Below are 19,854 nucleotides of genomic sequence, written 5' to 3'. Positions count from 1 at the left end.
GTTTGTTTCTAAGTTTAAGAAGAGAATTTTATTTGATCCTAAGAGAAAAACAACAAACAAGCTGTGGATATAAGTATCTGCATGAAGAGAAATGGAGCTGTGTGTGTGTGTGTGTGTGTGTGTGTGTGTGTGAGAGAGAGAGAGAGAGAGAGAGAGAGAGAGAGAGAGAGAGAGAGAGAAAGAGAGAGAGAGAGAGAGAAAGAGAGAGAGAGAGAGAGAGAGAGAGAGAGAGGCAGGCCTTATGAGCTATGATTGGGCAAAGAAGGGGGTGGCTTCAGAGAAAGAATGAAAAAGCCCAAAGTGCCAGGGAAGGCATGTTAGGCATGTTTAGCCTTCGGATGGTTTCCCCCAAAAGGGGGAAAAGGAGAAGTAAAAGAAAAAGTAGTGCTTCCCTGCATCATGGCTCAGAGAAATGGGCAGACAGCACAGTGGAGATTCCAGAGTGTGGCCAGGCAGAAGGGGCTACAAGCTTTGACTTGGTGACAAAACATTGTGGGAGATAGGCAAACCAGATATTACCGTTCTCAGTGCAGAAAGAATTAAAACACCTCAGCAGTGTTTTAGGGTTTGTTGATGTCTAAAATTAATAGATAGATGAGCTTAGGCTGGAATTCTGTTGTATATAGAACAAGATTACACAGAGATTTGAAAATAGCCTTACAATATTCATGTGTCTAAATTAATTCAGATTTCTTGAAACCCAACAAAAAGATATCTGTGAGTATACAATGTGTCACTGAAGGAAGAAACATACAACACATGCTATCCTTCTGTGATATCTTATTCTTTAGAGTACCTTTGTTGCTGGCAACACCAGGTTTAACCAGTCCTTCTTACATCTGATTCTATTAGCCCCTGGCCTGCTCCCTGGTCATTGTGTCTAGGCATTGCCCTGGTATGTTTGCAGGCCCATGAACTGCCTTTGCAGTAATTGGGAGCCACATCTAATATGTGTGATATATTTCATGCTTAAATTACTATAAATCCTCCTGAAACGGGTGGATATATTCAGGTTGACTACCACTTAAGATACAAAAACAAGCTGTTTGGCATATAATTAGGTGGATACTTTACAGACACAGAAAGGATTAAAGTGTGGGGGGAATGAGACAAATGGGGGGGGGGTTAATGTTGTCACTGTGAATTGTCAACTAATTGTTTTAGGGAAAGAGTTCAAAGGTTAGATGTCAGCCATGCCAATGAAAAGGTCGAGATTAGGAAGCACAAAGACAATCTCAACCCGGTAGGGTTCTTTAAAGGTAGTGAATAAAATCAAATTAAAAGATGCCTAAGAAGCCGACTGAAACCAAGCTTCAAAACCTGAGAATGTAAAGAAATGTCCCTAGCTTTTTGTTCAGAAAAGAAGGAAATCATACTTGGATGTGGTAGAAGATTGGCATGAATTAAGCAGAGAGAAAGAATAAACTGCTGGGGGGATGGTTTGTGCATTATGTACCAGGAGGATGTCGTCGCAGGCTAGACACTGGTACTTTTGTTCTTACGGTTGAGTTGTATTCTATAGACATTCCTTCAACACCTTCTGATTGGTTTAATAAAAATCTGAGTGGACAATAGCAAAATAGGAAAATATGGGTGAAACTTTTTTTATATCTTGGGGAAGGTATTCTCCATATTTACAATTCAGGTGTTATCTCCTTTCCACCAATCCCATCACACCTCCCCACACATTGCCTCTATGAAGGTGCTCCCTCTCCCAACCTCCCTCTCCTACCTCAGCATTCCCCTACACTGGAAAAACCACCTTTTGCTGGACCAAAAGCTTCTCCTCTCATTGATGACAGAGAAAGATATCCTCTGCTGCATATGCACCTGGGGCCCTGGGTCTCTCTATACGAACTCATTGGTTGGTATTTTAGTCCCTAGGAGCTGTGATGGGTTTGGTTAGTTGATCATGTGATTCTTCCCATAGGGTTGCAGACCCTCTCAGCTCCTTCAGTCCTTTCTCTAGCTCCTTCATTCGTGTCCCAATGCTCAGTCCAATGGTTAGCTGCAAGCATCCTCCTCTGTATCGGTATGGTTCTGGCAAAGCCTCTGAGGAGGCATCCATATCAGGTTCCTGCCAGGAAGCACTACTTGGACCAGCAATAGTGCGTGGGTTTAGTGGCTGCATATGCCATGGATTCCCCAGGTGAGGCAGTCTCTGGATGATCTTTTCTCCAAACCCTGATCCTCTATTTGTCTAATTATTTCTTCCCATGAGTGTTTTGTTCTCCCTTCTAAGAAGGACTGAGGCATCCACAATCTGGCCTTCACTCTCTTTGAGCTTCATAAGTTCTGTGAATTGTTTCTTCAATATTTCAACCTTTTTAAGAGGACTAGTATCCACTTATGAGTGAGTACATACCATGAATGTTCTTTTGTGACTGGGTTACCTCACTCAGGATAATAGCATTAAGTTCCATCCATTTGCCTAGGAATTTCATGAAGTCATTGTATTTTTAATAACTGAATAGTACTCCATTGTGTAAATGTACCAAAATTTCTGTATCCATTTCTCTGCTGAAGAACACCTGGGTTCTTTCCAGCTTCTGGCTATTATAAGTAAGGCTGCTATGAACATGGTAAAACATGTGTCCTTGTTAGATTTTGAAACTATTTTTAGGTATATGCCCAGGAGTGGTATAGCTGGGTCCTCAGGTAGTACTATGTCCAATTTTTTGAGGAACCACCATATTAATTTCCAGAGTGGTTGTTCCAGCTTAAAAGCCCAACAACAGTGGAGGAGTGTTCCTCTTTCTCCGCATCTTCACCAGCATCTGCTGTCACTTGAGTTTTTTATCTTAGCTATTCTGACTGGTGTGAGTGGAATCTCAGGGTTGTTTTGACTTGCGTTTCCCTGATGACTAGAGATGTTGAGCATTTCTTTAGGTGCTTCTCAGCCATTCAATATTCCTCAATTGGGAATTCTTTGTTTAGCTCTATACCCCATTTTTAACATGACTATTTGATTTGCCAGAATCTACCTTCAAGGAAAACAAGGAACTCTGGAAAAGAATTAGGTGAGAATTTGCCAGCCAGATTCAGAGGAAGAAGCAAGTGCCAGTCCTCAGTAAGGAGCCCCATGACAGAATGCTGATTAGTATAAATGGGACAAGTATAAGAGATAGTTACGAACAAACCAAAGCTAAGTCGAAGCATTCAGAATTACCGAAAGGTATCCATGTAGCTGCCAACTGGAGACAGTCCATCAATAATAAACATTTAGCTTGATAGTCAGAATTTTGTTATAAATGCATACAATAAACGATGAGTAAAGAAAGAAGAGGCTGTTTTATATGACAGTCTTTTCAGGGGCTCAGCCCAAATTAGTGGAAATGAATATTTTCACAATTAAAAAAAAAACGTTTTTCTTAGAAAGGCCATTATTTTAGGTGAATCAACTATATGCCTGATGCTGCAGGGCTGGTGCATCATTTAACCTGCGGCAGAGCCTTCTTCAGTCACGGATGTCTCCCTCCAATGTGAGTGACAGCCTCCCAGCAACACTCTTTCTCACAGGAATCCCTGGGCTGGAGGCTTTTCACATCTGGATTGCCATCCCTTTCTGCATCATGTATCTGGTAGCTCTGCTTGGGAACGCTGCCCTCATCCTTATCATTGGGACAGAGAGTGCTCTTCATGCACCCATGTACCTCTTCCTCTGCCTTCTTTCGCTCACTGACCTGGCTCTCAGCTCCACCACTGTTCCGAAGACACTTTCCATTCTGTTGCTCCATGCTAATGAGATTTCCTTTGGTGGATGCCTAGCTCAGATGTTTTGTGTCCACTCCATCTATGCTCTTGAGTCCTCAGTTCTCCTTGCCATGGCCTTTGATCGATATGTAGCTATCTGCAACCCACTGAGATACACAACCATCCTCAACCATACTGTCATAGCTCAAATTATCTTTGTTGGCATAGTCCGCAGTGTGGCTATTGTCTCCCCTTTCATTTTTTTGCTGAGGCGACTGCCCTACTGTGGTCACCATGTCATGGCTCACACATACTGTGAGCATATGGGCATTGCTAGGCTTGCCTGTGCCAACATCACTGTCAACATTGTCTACGGGCTGACTGTGGCTCTGTTGGCCATGGGCATGGATTCCATTCTCATTGCCATTTCCTATGGCTTCATCCTCCGGGCTGTTTTCCGTCTCCCGTCCCGTGATGCTCAACACAAGTCTCTGAGTACCTGTGGCTCTCACCTTGGTGTCATCTTAGTTTTCTATATACCTGCTTTCTTCTCTTTCCTCACCCACCGCTTTGGTCACAACCGAGTTCCCAAGCATGTGCACATCTTCCTGGCGAACCTCTATGTGCTGGTGCCTCCCGTGCTCAATCCCATCATCTACGGAGCAAGAACCAAGGAGATTCGGAGTCGGCTTCTAAATCTGCTTCACTTGAGGAAAGAGCTAGCATGAAGTCTGAGCAGAGATTAGAGATAAGAAAAATAAAATATTCTGGAAGGAAGCTCTCTGGAAGGAAGAGGATGGTACAGATGAAGAGGAGATTTAATGGTCAAATTGAGTAGACCATTTTTATGGGACTTTTAAAGGAATTCTGAATAGACCAGAAGTATCATATTTTTACCCTTCTCTCAGATATGGTGTCTTGACTACTTTTATGTCAGCTTGACACAGCTAGAGTCATCTAAGAGGAGGCAAACTTGATCGAGGAAATTTCTCCATAACATCCAGCCATTGGGCATTTTCTTGCTTCGTTATTGATGATGAGGATCTAGGCCATGGTGGGTGGAGCCACACCTGGGTTAGTGATCCTGGGTTCTAAAAGAAAGCAGGCTGAGCAAAGCCATGAAAGCAAGCCAGTAAGCAGCATTTCTCCATGGCCCCTGCACAGCTCCTGCTGAGTTCCTGCCCTCACTGCTTTCACAATGACTGAAATAGACCCTTTGCTCCCCAAGTTGCTTTGGCCTTGGTGTTTCATCACAGCAGTAATAACCCTAAGCACCACAAGTAGGTACAACTTCCTAAAGAAGTCAGTTACCAGCCTTATGGAAGGCCTGGGTTTTGGGAAAGGGACAGTGTACTCTGAGTCCAGTGCAACATTAAAAAAATAAACTTAGTATGAGTGGGAATCCAAGTTTTGACATTTCACCCCTTCAGGTAGCAACTAGGGCTCAAAGTCCAGGCAGAATGCCTAAACCTAAACATTTCTATTTACTAATTGTGTAGCTTTGAACTTCATGTACAGTGCCCATGTGCCTTAGGTTGGCTAGTAATTAACTGGTGGCATCAACATCTAACTCATACTGGGCTGTGAAATGCATGTCAATAAGTAAAGGAAATTTTTAGGGCATTGCTTGTAAAAGTTCAATAAACAAATGAAATGAAAATTTTGCACAATCTTCCTAAACACTAGAAAGCAACTTCTTTGCCTCTCTTTTTAAATTATTGTGTTTCACGAGTTATTGTGGTAACTGCATTAGAGAGAATATCTGCAATATGTAAGTGGTATTTGAGGTAGAGTTAATACTTAGTAAAATGAGTCTCCTCCCATCCTGTCTCCTGTTTCACTTCAGACCTGAAGTTGCCCCTCACTAATTCAGACAAGCTGAGTCAGTCTATCAGTCATCTCAGTTCTAAAATTTACAAGTTAACCTATACTGCTCAAATAGATGATTGCTGTTATTTGAAATTTAAAAAGATGTAGACTATGTAATTCAGGAAGAGACTTGGGGTTACACAAGACAGTTTTTCATAGACAGAATATTATCTAGCCTTTTATGGCGGGAATAATGTAAGCTCTGGACGTTTAAATCTCAGCTTCTTAGTCTTCCTGCTACATGAATCAGGATGCCCCACCTACCCAGATCCATCTTTAAAAAGTGCTTGTTATGGTATCAGAAACAAAGAAAATATTCAATTCAGACTGGTAGTAGTTGATACCATATAGTTAATCCTATTTGAATTAATGAAGACCTATATGTTTCTGATCTCCCTTCTAAACAAGAAGTCATCTGCAATTAACATTGGCTTTCAAAAGAAAACATCTTCAGTGGAGGCTCCCTGACTGTGTTAACCGCATTTCAGGGTAGGCCCGTATGCTCAGCAGTTTGCGGCCAATACAGAATGAACTCAGTGGTGGTATCGGAGATGTTTTTTGTTTCATAATGCTTTGCTTGTGCAATTTTTATCTGACTGGACTTTTGCTTCTGTATTGCGGTTACTGGTTTTGTGATTTTTATGGGTTTTGTTTTTGTATATATGTTTGTGTTTCTTAAGTTTTTCCATTTTTTTTTTCTAGTATGGTTGTTGGTTTGCCTTTTTGTTTTTTAAAAAGAGAGAAAAAAAAAGGTGTGGGGTTAGATGGGAGAGAAGATTGGGAAGACTTGTTGGGGGGGCAAAACATGATCAGAATATATATCATATCAATTTTCAATAAAAATGTTTCAAAGATCCTTTTGCAAAAAAAAAACTGTATTTTATTGTATGGCATGAAAAAAATAACATAATGATTATTTCCTTGTTGGTTCAATAATATTCAAACTTGCATCACAGCATGTATAGTAAATACAGAATTAACAAACACTTAGGGCCCTCCTGGGCAGCAGGGCTGGCCGACCCCGGGGATTGAGGACTAGGCCACGGGGCCGCTCCCTGAGTAGCAGAAAGAGAATGAAAGAAGTAGATAGTTTCAGTGTACCTGGTTTAATGTAGAGATCTTTGGTCCACTTACACTTGAGCTTTGTACAAGGAGATAAGAAAGGGTCTATTTTCATTCTTCTGCATGCTGAGTGCCAGTTGGACCAACACCATTTGTTGAATAGGCTGTCCTTTTTCCATTGAATGTTTACTGCTCCTTTGTCAAAAATCAGGTGACCATATACATGAGGGCTCATTTCTGGACCTTCTATTCTATTCCATTGATCCACGTGCCTATTTCTGTACCAGTATCATGCAGTTTTCAGCACAATAGCCTTGTAATATAGCTTGAGGTCAGGGATGGTGATTCCCCCAGATGTTTTCTTGTTGTTGAGGATGGATTTCGCTATTCTAGGTCTTTTGTTATTCCATATGAAATTGCACATTGCTCTTTCCAACTCAATGAAGAATTGGGTTGGAATTTTGATGGGGATTGCATTGAATCTGTATATTGCTTTTGGTAGGATGGCCATTTTTAAAATGTTGATCCTTCCAATCCATGAGCATGGAAGATCTTTTGAGAAAGTAGGGAAAACCTTAGAACACATAGGCACAGGAGAAATTTTCCTGAACAAAACACCAATGACTCGTGCTTTAAGGTCAAAGATTGACAAATGGGACTTAATGAGATTGCAAAGTTTATGTAAGGCTAAGGACACTGTCAAGAAAACAAAACGGCAGCCAATAGGATGGGAAAAGATCTTTACTAACCCCACATCAGATAGAGGCCTAATATCCAAGGTATACAAAGAACTCAAAAAGCTGGTCACCAGAGAATTAAACAACCCTATTAAAAATGGGGTATCGAGATAAACAAAACATTCTCAATTGAGGAATATGGAATGGCTGAGAAACATCTAAGGAAGTGCTCAACATCCTTATACATCAGGGAAATGCAAATCAAAACAACCCTGAGATTCCACCTCACACCAGTCAGATTGGCCAAGATCCAAAACTCAGATAACAGCAGATGCTGGCGAGGTTGTAGAGAAAGAGGAAAACTTCTCCACTGTTGGTGGGGTTGTAAACTGATACAACCACTCTAAAAATCAGACTGGTGATTCCTCAGAAATTTGGACATACTACTACCTGAAGATCCAGCTATTCCACTTCTGGGCATATATTCCAGAGACACTCCAATATATTACAAAGACACATGCACCACAATGTTCATAGCAGCTTTATTTGTAATAGCCAGAAGCTGGAAAGAACCCAGATTTCCTTCAGTAGATGAATGAATACAAAAATTGTAGTACATTTACACAATGGAGTACTACTCAGCTATCAGAGACAATTACTAAAAAAAATTCTTAAGAAAATAATTGAATCTAGAGAATATCATCCTGAGTGAGATAACACAGTCACAAAAGAACAGACATAAAATGCAGTCACTGATAATTGGATACTAACCCCAGAAAGCTCTGAACACCCCAGAATCAACTCACAGACTGCATGAAGTTCAAGAAAAAAAAAAAACATTATGCTCAATCCTTACACACCAAGAAAACTTTGACTAATTCCAGGTTACATCCTGTTTTACATGTACTTTTTGCTCATTGTAACTGTAAGATCTTAATGCACACTATCAAACCTTTGAAAAAAAATAGCCAAGCACTGACAAAAATGTATTTGTATACCTTTATGCAAAAATGCTTAAAATTTGTTCTTTATCTTTGTTTTTTAAAATAAATTTGTTCAAAAAAATAAAATAAAATAAAACGAATAGATAAATTAATTTAAAAAAAGAAAGAAGTAGATAATCTTGACAGTATAAAAGAAGAATGGGGGCTGGGGAGATGGCTTAATGGTTAAGAGCACTGACTGCTCTTCCAGGGGTCCTGAGTTCAATTCCCAGCAACCACATGGTGGCTCACAACCATCTGTAATGAGATCTGATGCCCACTTCTGGTGTCTCTGAGGGAGAGACACTGTACTCACATACTTAAAAAAAATAAACAAATAAAATCTTAAAAAAAAAAAAAAGAAGAAGAAGAATGGGTTTGTGAAACAGGACCTCCTGACAATCAACCCTTCAATGATAATCAAGAAAAGGACTGTGAATATTTTGTTGACAGCCTTTTTGAGGAAACAGAGAAGGCTGGTGCCAAATGCTTGTCCCCCACTGAACATAAGAAACAGGGAATTGCCTTCAGAATTACGGGAAGCTTTTGATAAAGATGAGGTGGATGTTAATGTTGAAGATTTAAAAAAATGAAGTATGTATGTCTACCAAGCCTGTGTTCCAGCTCTTCTCAGAACAGGGCCACAGACTAGGAAGTGCTACACCAAGAATCGTTTCCAAAGCAAAGAGTACTAAAGTTGACAATAAAAGCACTCTGTCTGCTGTTTCACTGAACAACCTGGAGCCCATTACCAGGATCCAGATCTGGATAGCCAACGGGGAAAGGACTATCCAAAGATTCAACATTTCTCATAGGGTGAGCCACATCAAAGACTTCATTGAAAAATACCAAGAATCTCAGAGAAGTCCTCCCTTTGCCCTGGCAACAGCTCTTCCTTTCCTCAGATTTCTGGGTGAGATGCTCACATTGGAAAAAGTAGATCTGCAGAATGCTGTAATCATTCAGAGACTCCAAAAAAACTGCCGAGCCTTTTAGAAAACTGACAGTTTCTATTTTTGAGAGACTGAGAGAAATGATGGTTGGAAGGAGACATGCTGAAGTGGGAGGCAGAAGTCAGTGTGACTAAACTCGTGGTTTGGGGGCTTCCTAATCCCTTCTGAGGGGGTCAGGCATCACAAGCTAGGAGAGTGACATGGCTGTCAACCAGAGTCTGCACTTTTCTCAACAGGCTATTCAGAAAAAAAATACCTATTTTCAATACTAGTTAACCAATGTGATATATAAAATAGCTGTATCATTAATCTTAATGTAGTCCTAATTAGCAGAATATTCAATTAGCTAAATTAGCATCAGCATTCAAATATTATTTTGAAACAACAGATATTTATATGTTAGCTAACTCAGTTTTTAAATACCAATACATTAAAATATTATGCATGACATATTAAAAAAAGTAATATGACTTCTGGCCTACTTCCTGACCAGGGCTGGATCAGTTACCTAAAGTCCTCCTACATCCTACAATCTGTCTGCCTCTAAGGAAGTCCACAGTAACCAAGGACACATAACTGTTCCTGTCTAAAAGAACTGCAGAGACAATAATGGAGAAGAGACTAAAGACAGGAGCCTAGCATGGCCGTCCTCTGAGAGGCTCTACTAGCAGCTAACTGAGACAGACACAGACACCTACACCCAACCACCGGATTAAACTAGGGCACCCCTTATGGTTGAATTAAAATGATTGAAGAAGCTGAAGGGGAAGGCTGGTGACCCCACAGGATGTCCAGCAGTCTCAACTGACCCAGTCCCCAGGGAGCTCACAGAGACTGAGCCACCAATCAGGAAGCATACACCGGCTGGTCTGAGGCCCCCTGCCACAAACATAACAGAGAACTGCCTGGTCTGTCCTCAGTGGTACACCTAATCCTCAAGAGACACAAGGTCCCAGAGAAGGGGGAGACCTGGGGAGGAAACACCCTCTTGGAGGCCAGGGCAAGGAGTGGGATGAGGAAGTGTTGGATGGGGAAGGGGAGGGGGGCAATGGCTGGAATGTAAGTAAACAAAATAATTAAAAACAAATAAGTAAAAAGCTAACACTGTAACCAAATCATTACATCACACAGCTGCGCATAACAATCTTTATTTAGTCAATAAATAAATGGTATGACCAATATGTTACTGTGATAAGTACCTTAAAAGCATATCTAGCACATAGCCTGGTCTTAAGATACTATTGAGCAATTTGACTCTTATTTGTCTATATTACACTGAGACTGGCTAGTCCAAAGACTCAGGACACAGGTAAAGAACTATTTTTAGCCAGGAAGGCAATTGAGGGACTAGTGTCACAATGTTCACAGGTGAAATTAAAAGACAAATGTCAACTCTGGCCATAAAGAGTTCTATGTTACATTTTAATTACAACTCCATACACCAGGAGCCACTAGGAACAGGGCCTTGTGTCTTGGTATAAGGAACTTCAAACAGAAAAACAAAGTATGGAGAAGAGATAGGCCTCAGTGGAAGAAGATGTGTTTAATCCTTGCAAGACTTGATGCCCCAGGGAATGGGGAGACTAATGGGGTGAGGAAAGTACACTCTCAGAGGCAAGGGGGAAGAGGAATGAGATGAGGAACTGTGGGGGAGGGAATGAAGGGGGAAAATGACTAGGATGTACATAAATGAAATAATTCTTTTAATTTATTTTTTAATCTTTGTTTACAGTCCAGACTTTATCCCCTCCTGGTCCACTGTCCAAATGTTCCACACCCCACACACCGCCCCCCGTCTCCAAGAGAATGTCCTACCCCACCCACATACACACACACTCCACCAGAACTCCCCTCTCCCTGAGGTTCCAAGTCTCCAAGGGTTAGGTGCATCTTCACTGACTGAGTCCAGACCCGGAAGTCCTCTGCTGTATATGTGTTGGGGGGTCTCATGTCAGCTGGTGTATGCTGCCTGGTTGGTGGATCAGTGTCTGAGAGAGCCTGGGGGTCCAGGCTAGTGGAGACTGCTGGTCTTCCTATAGGGTCATCATTCTCCTCAGCCTCTTCCAGCTTTTTCGTAATTCCGTCTCAAGGGTCACCAGCTTCTATCTATTGGTTTGGTGTAAATATTTCTATCTGACTGTTTAAGCTGCTTGTTGAGCATTCTGAGAGCTGGGTTCATAGGTGCTCACAAAGACTGAATGAGCCATCATGAAGTCTGTGGGTCTGTGCTAGGTCTTCTGAGTATGTGTTATTGTTAGCTTGGCATTTTTGTGGGGTTCCTAACAGTGGAAGAGGGGTATCTTCTATTATTTTATATGCTTGTGGGATCCTTTCCCTCCTATTGGGATTCCTAACAGCCTTTATGTGAGAGTTTATGGCTAGTCTTATTCTAACAACTTGTTAGGCTATGTTCAGTTGATATCCCTGAGAGGCCTGCTGTTTTCTGAAAGGAAATTAAGGAGACATGGACCTGGGAGAAGAGAGAAGGTTGGTGGTGTGGAGAGAGAAAAACATTCAAATGTGAGAAAAGAATTTTAAAAACTTAAAAACAAAAAGAATTCTGATTACTCTTGTTAGAAATATATAACCATCTTAATATCATGACTTGTTTTCTATGCTGTCTCAGTGAGATACTAACCTTCTGACGATACAGAAAGATGTTGTCCATTCCTGTCTCAAAACAAGACTCACTTTACAAAACCTGATGATCCTGGCTGTGGTGCAACAAAACAGTAAGAAATAAAGTTTGGGTCCCTCCATCTCTGTGAATCACAAACTGTGTTACTTTGGGGAAACAATGGATCTTCGCTGTGCTTGTGCCTTGCCTTTATAGCTCTACATAATTTGTCTTTCTATATAAAAGGTTTAGTGTGGCAGCTGTGCTGAGAATAAAGAAAAAATGAGAGTATAAGGAGTGATGCCGACAGTGCTGTTTAAATGCTAAAGTCATAATGTGAATATTGTCACCGTGCTAATAAAGCAATATGTCAAACATAAACCATGTAGAGTTGAAGTGGACAGACTTCTGCACACTCAGGTCTATGATAAAGAAATAAGACACCCTATGAAAGGCTCCTAGACACATATGCTTGCCATCAAAACTTTGATCAAGAACTTTCCAAAGTGCTCCTTGCTATGTGAGTTTCAAAGACAGCCATCCTGGTGCAGAACACTCTCCTAATAGTCTCCACTGATGGCACCAAGTCAATTCTAGAGATACAGTTTCTCTAACCACGTTTTGTTTCAAGGGGGGAGGAAGAGTCAAAACAACTGTAAAATTCTCCTTGTTTGATTTTTTTGAAGACATTGCTCTTGTTTGGGTTAATACAGTCTGGATTTACAAAAGCAATGACAACCCCACAATGATGCTCTGCTGTTATCTACCAAACACATTCTCTTTGGAGAATAACCCCGATACTTAATTTCATGGTAGTAAACTGGACAGCATAGCAGCAATGAGAATGGTGTTTTTAAAGCACTCTCAGAGTTTTTAGCCACTAAATACAAGATGTGGGAGAAGGAGTCTTGGGGTGGGACATTAAGGCACCTACAAGCCTGCAAAGTACTTGGTTAGAAAAAAGTGAATTTGCTATTTTCTTTTATGTTGTTGTTTTTGTTTCTTTATTTTTTATTTTCTCCTTTTCAACCTTTTTCTCCTTTTTTTCATCCCTTCCTTTCTTCCTTCCTTCTTTTCTGGAAAATGAGGAAAAAAATGAAAATTTTCAGAAAATTACAGATGTGAGCCTTGTCTTGAAACAGAGGAACTGGCAGCATCTTTTTCTGTCTTCAGAGGTTTAGAATCTCATTTAGAGAAGCACAGGTCAGAAAACGACCCAAACCACAGTGGCAGGATTGTTATATATTTCTAACATGAACAAATAGGATTTGAGCCTGTTGCAATTAGCCTTTTTTCTCATTAAATTGGGATATAAATTCTTCAACTAAATCTATGAATAGACAAAATGATTCTGTTGTTTAGATAGGCCCTGCAAAAACGAATGATGGGAGGCCATCCAGGAAATGCAGGAACGTTTGGAAAAATGGATAAAAAGTCCAGAAAACAAATGGATTTATCTTTTAAGAGACCATCATTGACTCTAGCATGGCCGCCTTCTGAGACAAAGAAGAGCAAATCCAGATTGGAGTTAAAACGTAGATAAATGTTTCTAAAACTGAAATGTAAAAGAGGAAAAAAACAATTCTCCATAGCAAAAGAAACAAGGATGAAGAGGGTTTTATGGATTTCACTGTGTCAATTGATGCGAGACACTGCCCACCTCTGAGTACACTGTACACCTTGAGAGTGTGCTGACATGTTCTTCACCAGACTCTGGGGCTCAGTTTGGAATGTATGCATATAATGTGTAATAATCATGCCTATTACTTCTCTATACTCCACTGTAGGGTCTAATGCTTCCAAGTAATGGATTCTCTTGGTCCTCCGGTCTCCAGGCCCCATACTGAGTGAGTTAGCAACAAGAAAAATATCTAATTGTTTGTAGGAGAGTGACAGCAACAGTAGGTGAGAGGAATTTGGTTTTCTCCACCTTCCCTTCTCCCTAAGCTTGATTGTTAATTTTTCTTCAGATGGCACTATAAGATGAGACTCCACTGCTGAAGGGATATGATTTGAGAAGACAAAGCCCTCAGTAAGGATCCTAGACATAGCTCACTCATGTTTTCCAGTTGAATCTTGGGTGGAGATCAGAGAGGTTTGGGGTTTGCACAGAGACACAAGTTCTGTGTGACAGGTATTACATGTGAAGTGGACACGTGCAAACTTTGAGAAATAGTTGCTAAATCCTGTGGATGTCATTGCTGCTATCTTACAGATGATAAAGCAGAAAGTGTGGATCACTGCAATAATGGAGACTTGTTAGCCCAATGGTCTAAGTACTCCACACAATGGACAGTCAGTAGAAGGATGCAACTGAATAAGAATATGTTAATCTGCACCTCTATAACATGATGAGAGAAATGTATATGCATGTGTATTATGGTTTGCCGTCTGCAACATAATTCCCTGTCCACCGGTTCAATACCGTCCATATTACCTAATGTTACTTCAGTATATACTATTAGTTTCAGCAAACATTTTTTACGGTGGATAGCCAATATGGGCTGATATATTTAAACATGTGCAGTGTGAGATTCCGTTCACTCATTCTTCCAAGTATCCTTCCATCATTCCTACACGTCATCCTATTCCAGCACTGACAGTGCACAATGGACTGGTTTTAGCACAGCCACTACCTCCCTTTCCCAGTTCTGCGGTTCTCGCTCTTCACTCCCCTTATCTTGTTTGTCTGTTGCCTTTGTTCCTGTTATGTGGTTGCTCTTAAACTGTGAATACCCCAGAGCATGGGACATCTTCCAACAAGAGAACCAGAACTGTGGTTATGAAAAGGGCCAAACCTTTGAGGAATAAATTCTAAAAGAGCTGGTGTGACATACTCCACCATTCAAGTACCGTTACAGAGTTGAGTTCTTAAAGAAAATTTTTAAAAGTGCGTTTGTCACAGAAACAAGACTCTATAAGTCAAACTATAAATAGAACTTGAAAAAGCTTCTGCATTTCATTGTGATAACTCCCTAACTATAAAGATTCATAATTACCCCTGAAAGGGAGATAGGTAAAAATTCAGAGGCAAGAATTGCAGATACAGACCAGTATCTGACAGGGCAGTAGAGACAAGCTTTTTGTAGGAGAAAAGGAAGAAGCCTGTGGAAGAGAGAAGATGGTCCTTTTGACAGAAGTCAAACTCACAGAAAAGGATCACAGAAAAGTTAGGCAGGTACCAGAGGAAGTTAAAAGCCAAATGCACTCTAGACAGAGAAACTTCTGGGTAAAGGCGTGGTACGAGAGATCTTAGGTTACTAACAGAATTCTATCACTATGGAAGTAACTAATAGTTGATGAAAATGCTGATGGGAGATATGGATGTTGATTCAGTGTGACTGAAAACACCAAAATTCTCAGGACATATCCAGCACGTGTGTGTGTGTGTGTGTGTGTGTGTGTGTGTGTGTGTGTGTGTGTGTGTGTAGTTGAGAGGTTGACATCAGGTATCTTCCTTTTCTGCTTTTCACCTTATATTTTGAGAATGAATGAAGATCATTGATTGGCTAGGATTAGCTGGACAGTGAGCTCCCAGCATCCTCTTCTTCCCCCATCCCATTGCCTAGTGCTAGGGATAAAGATGCACCACTCTACCAGACCTTTACATGGTTGCTGGGGATTTGAACTCAGTCTTCAAGCTAGCACAGGAAACACTTGACCCGTTATCCACTGAACCATCTCCCCAGCCCTGTTATGCCTGAAACATGAAAAGATTCTTGGATTAGAGACATGAAAATAAGTAAATCATGCTGTCAGAGTGATATACAAGTCCCTCCCCAAGTAAGACGATGCTACCCACCCGACCCCAGATCTACAACACACAGGAGCTCCAAGCAATCTTCTTTAATGTAGAACAGGTTTGGGCAGGGAGAGAAGGGCTGTCCAAATGTGCTCATAATCCGAGGAAGAGGAATTCCTAAAATAAGTGCCTTCCATCCCCTTCTCCCTTTTCCTCCCTCTCTACAGAATGGTGCAATCGTGACATCAGATGGAGAGACTACTCCTGCGGAGCCCCTAGAAGCATCTCAATGGCGGCGTGGATATCTCCATCTGTGGCTACCAGGGCCTGCAGATTTGTGTCACGGTTAGCAAACCCTAAGGCCTTCAGTTCCTCTAGTTCTTGCTGGTACCGACCTTCAGTGAATGGGTATGCGGGCAATGCAGTTTGGGTAAACTGGGAACAGGCACTGGCCAAGGAATGGAAGAGCTGAAGAAAGGCCAAGGAGTGTTGTGTGGTATCTTCTCTGTGGACTTGTCTTCTACCCCTAATTTCTTGGGCTCCTCTAGCCCCACGTGGTTTAGCTGACTTCCGAAAGAATGGTCCCAGCTCAGGCACCTCCCTGGACAATATCTGTAGGCCATCCTCTATCTGTAACAATGCTTGTAGCGCTCGAGGGTTGGCAAGGATGGAAAGAAGCGGTATATGATGTAGTAGGGGGTTACCAGTTGCCAGCTGGTGTGCCAGGGATGGATTCTGCTGCAGGACAGTCGAGGCTCGGTGTATACCACAGGGTGAGAGTCTCAGCTGACTGGCTAGAAGGACTTTCTCCACCGGCTGCTGGCCCTCTTGGGAGGGGAGATCGGAGCCTGGATGTAAGTCTAGTGTACCAGGTCGGCACCCTGAACTGGCCTGACTTGAAACTATGCCCTTGACCTGGGTAACTCCTCCTGTACTGACCTCTTGTGCCAAGGTCCTGACCGGAGCAGACGTGGCTGGAATGGTGGTAGAATCGGAACTGCTGTGAGCGTTGTTGGCTTCTCCTCTACACAGCTCTGAGCCTGAAATGTGTCCTTTAGAAGCCACCAATAAGGCCAAAGTGGAGAGCATGACCTGCTGAATGTCAGAGCAGCTAGGATGCATAGCGTTGTCACCCCCTGGCACGGCTTTCAGGGCCTCCAGCCTCTTCTTGTGTTCCTGCAGGACTTCCTGCTGTCGCGGAGGTTTCTGAAAGGTTTCCGGAAACTTGAGAGCTGGGTCCCGTTTCTGTGCCATCTTTGAGGATTCGGGAATGTGTACGCCGTTCGCTTGTTTCTCGTTCGCCAGTCCTTGGATCAGAGGGTCTTCCAAGAATTGCACCACAGACTCTGGTGCCGTAGGCAGCAGTTGGCCAAGCTGGCTGAAGAAATCAGCTGGGTCAGGTGAGCTCCGGGCCAGCCGGCCAAGCTTGGCTGATGGTTCTGAACGGTGGGTACAGTGGCCTGTGGGGCCTGCTAGAGTTCCTGTACAGGCTGACCCTTTCGAACGAGACCTCACTACCACGTGGACTGTGGAGCCATCAAGAATACCACGCTGGCTCAGTATGTCTTGATCCCGGAGGATCTTCCCCGTGAAGATGAGCACCAATCGGTCAGAGTCACAGTGAAGGTATTTAGAGATTTGCTTCTTAAGGCGGTGGACGTTGCTATTTTCTGCCAGGAAAAACTCTTGGCAGTCCTGTGGGGTCTTGATAGACACTCTGATGATACGCGAAGATGGCTCCCTACCAGACACCAGCTGGCTGTCCCCCGCTTCTTCCCTAGCCCGTGCCATATTTCCTGAAGAAGAGGATGCAGGGTTACGTGAGGGCACAGTGTAGTGCACACCTGCGGAAGCTTTGATGTGGCACTGAGCACACCTGGGATAAGGGACCAGTAGGTGTTCAGTGATGTCCTTTCACCTCCGTCCTGCAGGTCCCCCCTGCCAGTGTAGCCCTACAGCCACCTGGCTCCCATAGCGGGGGTCAGCTGCTCCTCCCTTTGGCAATCTTTAGGGGATATGGTGTCAGTGATGAGGTCACAGTTGAAAGGTACATCTGAATGGGGGCAGGGCAGAAGTCAGCCATCTGCCTAAAGTTGGGTTTTTCTAATGATTTGACTGAAGCAACAGACTGGGGAGGGGGAGCCTGTCAGTGTCTAGGAACATATTTCACATAAACGTCTTCAAATCCTAACACTAAACTCGACAAGTGATAATGGTTGAATAGGAAAGAAAGGTCTGAGAATTAGCTAACGAGGCACTCATTCTGGCCCCTACTCCTCCACTAAATTACAGTGTGTTCTCCATGATCCAGTTGAGGGCCTCAAGTCCCGTGTTCTATCTGAACAAAATGAAGGTGGGTGATTATAATGTGTAAACAGTTCACAGTTTCAATGGGATCTTTATTTTCCAAGGTCCCAGGTCCCAGGTAATCTCACTACATGGTTCTAAAGGTAGCATATTCCAGACCTGGGAGCGGAACTACTTCAGAAGAAACCTGGGGGTTGAGGAAGAAGGGATATGGGTGGTACTAGGGAGGGATTACTGAATGGTTTAGAGGGATTGTTGCCTTTCCAGGGAGGACCCAAGTTCAATTCCCAGCACCAATTTTAGGCAGCTCACAACTGGCAATCACCCCAGCTCTAAGGGATCCATGACATCATCTGGTTTCTGAAGACACTTATACATGTAGCAGACATACGTAAATAAGTACATATTTACTAGTACATATGTCTAGTAAAAGACAATCTTTAAAAAAAAAAAAAACTACTGTAGACTCAACTCAGAGGCTGGTGGCTGAGTTAAAAGAAATAACTGGTTCTTTGAATCTAGATCTAAATATGATTGAGCTACTATAAAGCTGTGTAAGAGGGATTGTATTTCAGCTAAGAATGTGTTAGGTTTGTATATTAGCCATAACACTCCCTCCCTCCCTCTCTCTCTCTCTCTATCTATCTATCTCTATCTCTCTCTCATTTCTCTCTCCCCGCTCCTCCTCCTCCCCCTCACACACACTCACACACACACACACGCATACACACACACTCATCTTTTTTCCTAGCTCTAGAATTTTCAGTAACCACAAAACCCAGACAAGAATTTGGCTGTCTAGAATGCCATCTCAAAGGGAGCTGGCAAGAGATAAAATATCCACCTAGTTCACTCTGCACCTGCACTGTTTAATAGATATGAACTAGGATCTCAAGTATCAGCCAACAGCAAAACATGGTAAAATGTAATTTCAGAGTCTGAAAGAACGTCTCACTCCCAGTCATTTGCACAGTGCCCTACAGCTTGCTGACAGATAGCCTTCCCAGATAGTACCCAGCCCTCAGAAGAACTTCTGCCATACAACTGTAGCTGCAAAAGCAATTCTTAACAATTTGCGTTGTATTGTCCCCAAGATGGGAGTTGTCGAAGGGAAGAAAGGGGATGAAGAAAACAATGTAGTCATGATTTAATGTGTGGTTATTAGTGTTTATGCTTATACAAGTTTATAATAAAAAGGATCGAACTGAACAAGTGAAAACAAAATATTCAATTCGAGGAGCAAAGGGGCACTGAGAAGTGAAAAGAAACTGAGTCCTGTGTTCAAGGCAATAAACAGATTAAAGAAAAGCCTGATGCTAAGTAGAATAAAGGGAGTGGTGACCTCAAAGCAAGGGCCCACCAAGCTAAGTCTTTAAACTGTAAAAATGTACTGAAATAAACTTGAAAAGGAATTAAGGAAAAGCTTCAGTACAGGCATGGTGTGCATACCTTTTATCACAGCACTCTGAAGAAGGACGCTGGTAGATTTCTGAGTTCAAGGCCAGTCTGGTCTATAGGGCAAGTTCCAGGATAGCCAAGCTTAGACAGTGAAGGAACCCATCAGAAATAAAGAACTTGTAAAAATTTATTTGAATAGGGAGACCACACCTAGGAAGCAGCAGAACTTGGCAGCTTCAGCTGTGTAATTCTGACTTTAAAGTCAAGGACAGAAGAAAGGAGTTGTGGAATCTCCCTCTGAGACTAATGGAACTTAGGCCAGACCTGTGTCAGGAATGTCCCTACCTGGAGCCCTAGAGAGTCAATTGTATGGAACTGCGAGGGTGAAACCTGAGTTGCCTCAGAAACTCCAAGATAGTGAAGATGCTAGATTTGTGGGATACCTGCCAAGGAAATCTACTACCAAGGGAGAAACCAACCCAAGAGAAAGAAGTGTGTTGCGGTCAACAAAGCTGAAAGGAGTCGGAGATCTAATGAATGCTTTGACATTGAT

At 42.3% G+C, this 19,854-nt stretch overlaps 2 protein-coding genes and 1 pseudogene across 3 annotated transcripts; 2 read left to right on the top strand and 1 right to left on the bottom strand.

The window, feature by feature from the left end:
- Window positions 1-3,467: 3,467 nt before the first annotated feature.
- On the top strand, window positions 3,468-4,421 carry OR52D1 (olfactory receptor family 52 subfamily D member 1; the record flags this gene model as incomplete). Its single annotated transcript, XM_080913054.1, has 1 exon — window positions 3,468-4,421. One exon carries the CDS (start codon window positions 3,468-3,470, stop codon window positions 4,419-4,421), a length of 954 nt encoding a protein of 317 aa, XP_080769180.1.
- A 1,640-nt stretch (window positions 4,422-6,061) lies between these two features.
- On the top strand, window positions 6,062-9,371 carry LOC308417739 (UBX domain-containing protein 2A-like; annotated as a pseudogene). Its single transcript has 2 exons — window positions 6,062-6,104; window positions 8,647-9,371. The product of its transcript is annotated as a UBX domain-containing protein 2A-like (transcript).
- Window positions 9,372-15,854: 6,483 nt separating this feature from the next.
- Window positions 15,855-17,387, bottom strand: LOC308417738 (ubiquilin-1-like; the record flags this gene model as incomplete). Its single annotated transcript, XM_080913053.1, has 1 exon — window positions 15,855-17,387. The coding sequence occupies one exon, from the start codon at window positions 17,385-17,387 to the stop codon at window positions 15,855-15,857; it is 1,533 nt and encodes a 510-aa protein (XP_080769179.1).
- Between the last annotated feature and the right edge of the window lie 2,467 nt (window positions 17,388-19,854).

This window comes from Micromys minutus (assembly GCF_963924665.1).
Source record: "Micromys minutus genome assembly, chromosome: 2".
In the NCBI taxonomy this organism is placed as follows: Eukaryota; Metazoa; Chordata; class Mammalia; order Rodentia; family Muridae; genus Micromys; species Micromys minutus.
The sequence above is the reverse complement of the archived record's forward strand: the minus strand, read 5'-3'. Positions and strand labels throughout refer to the sequence as shown.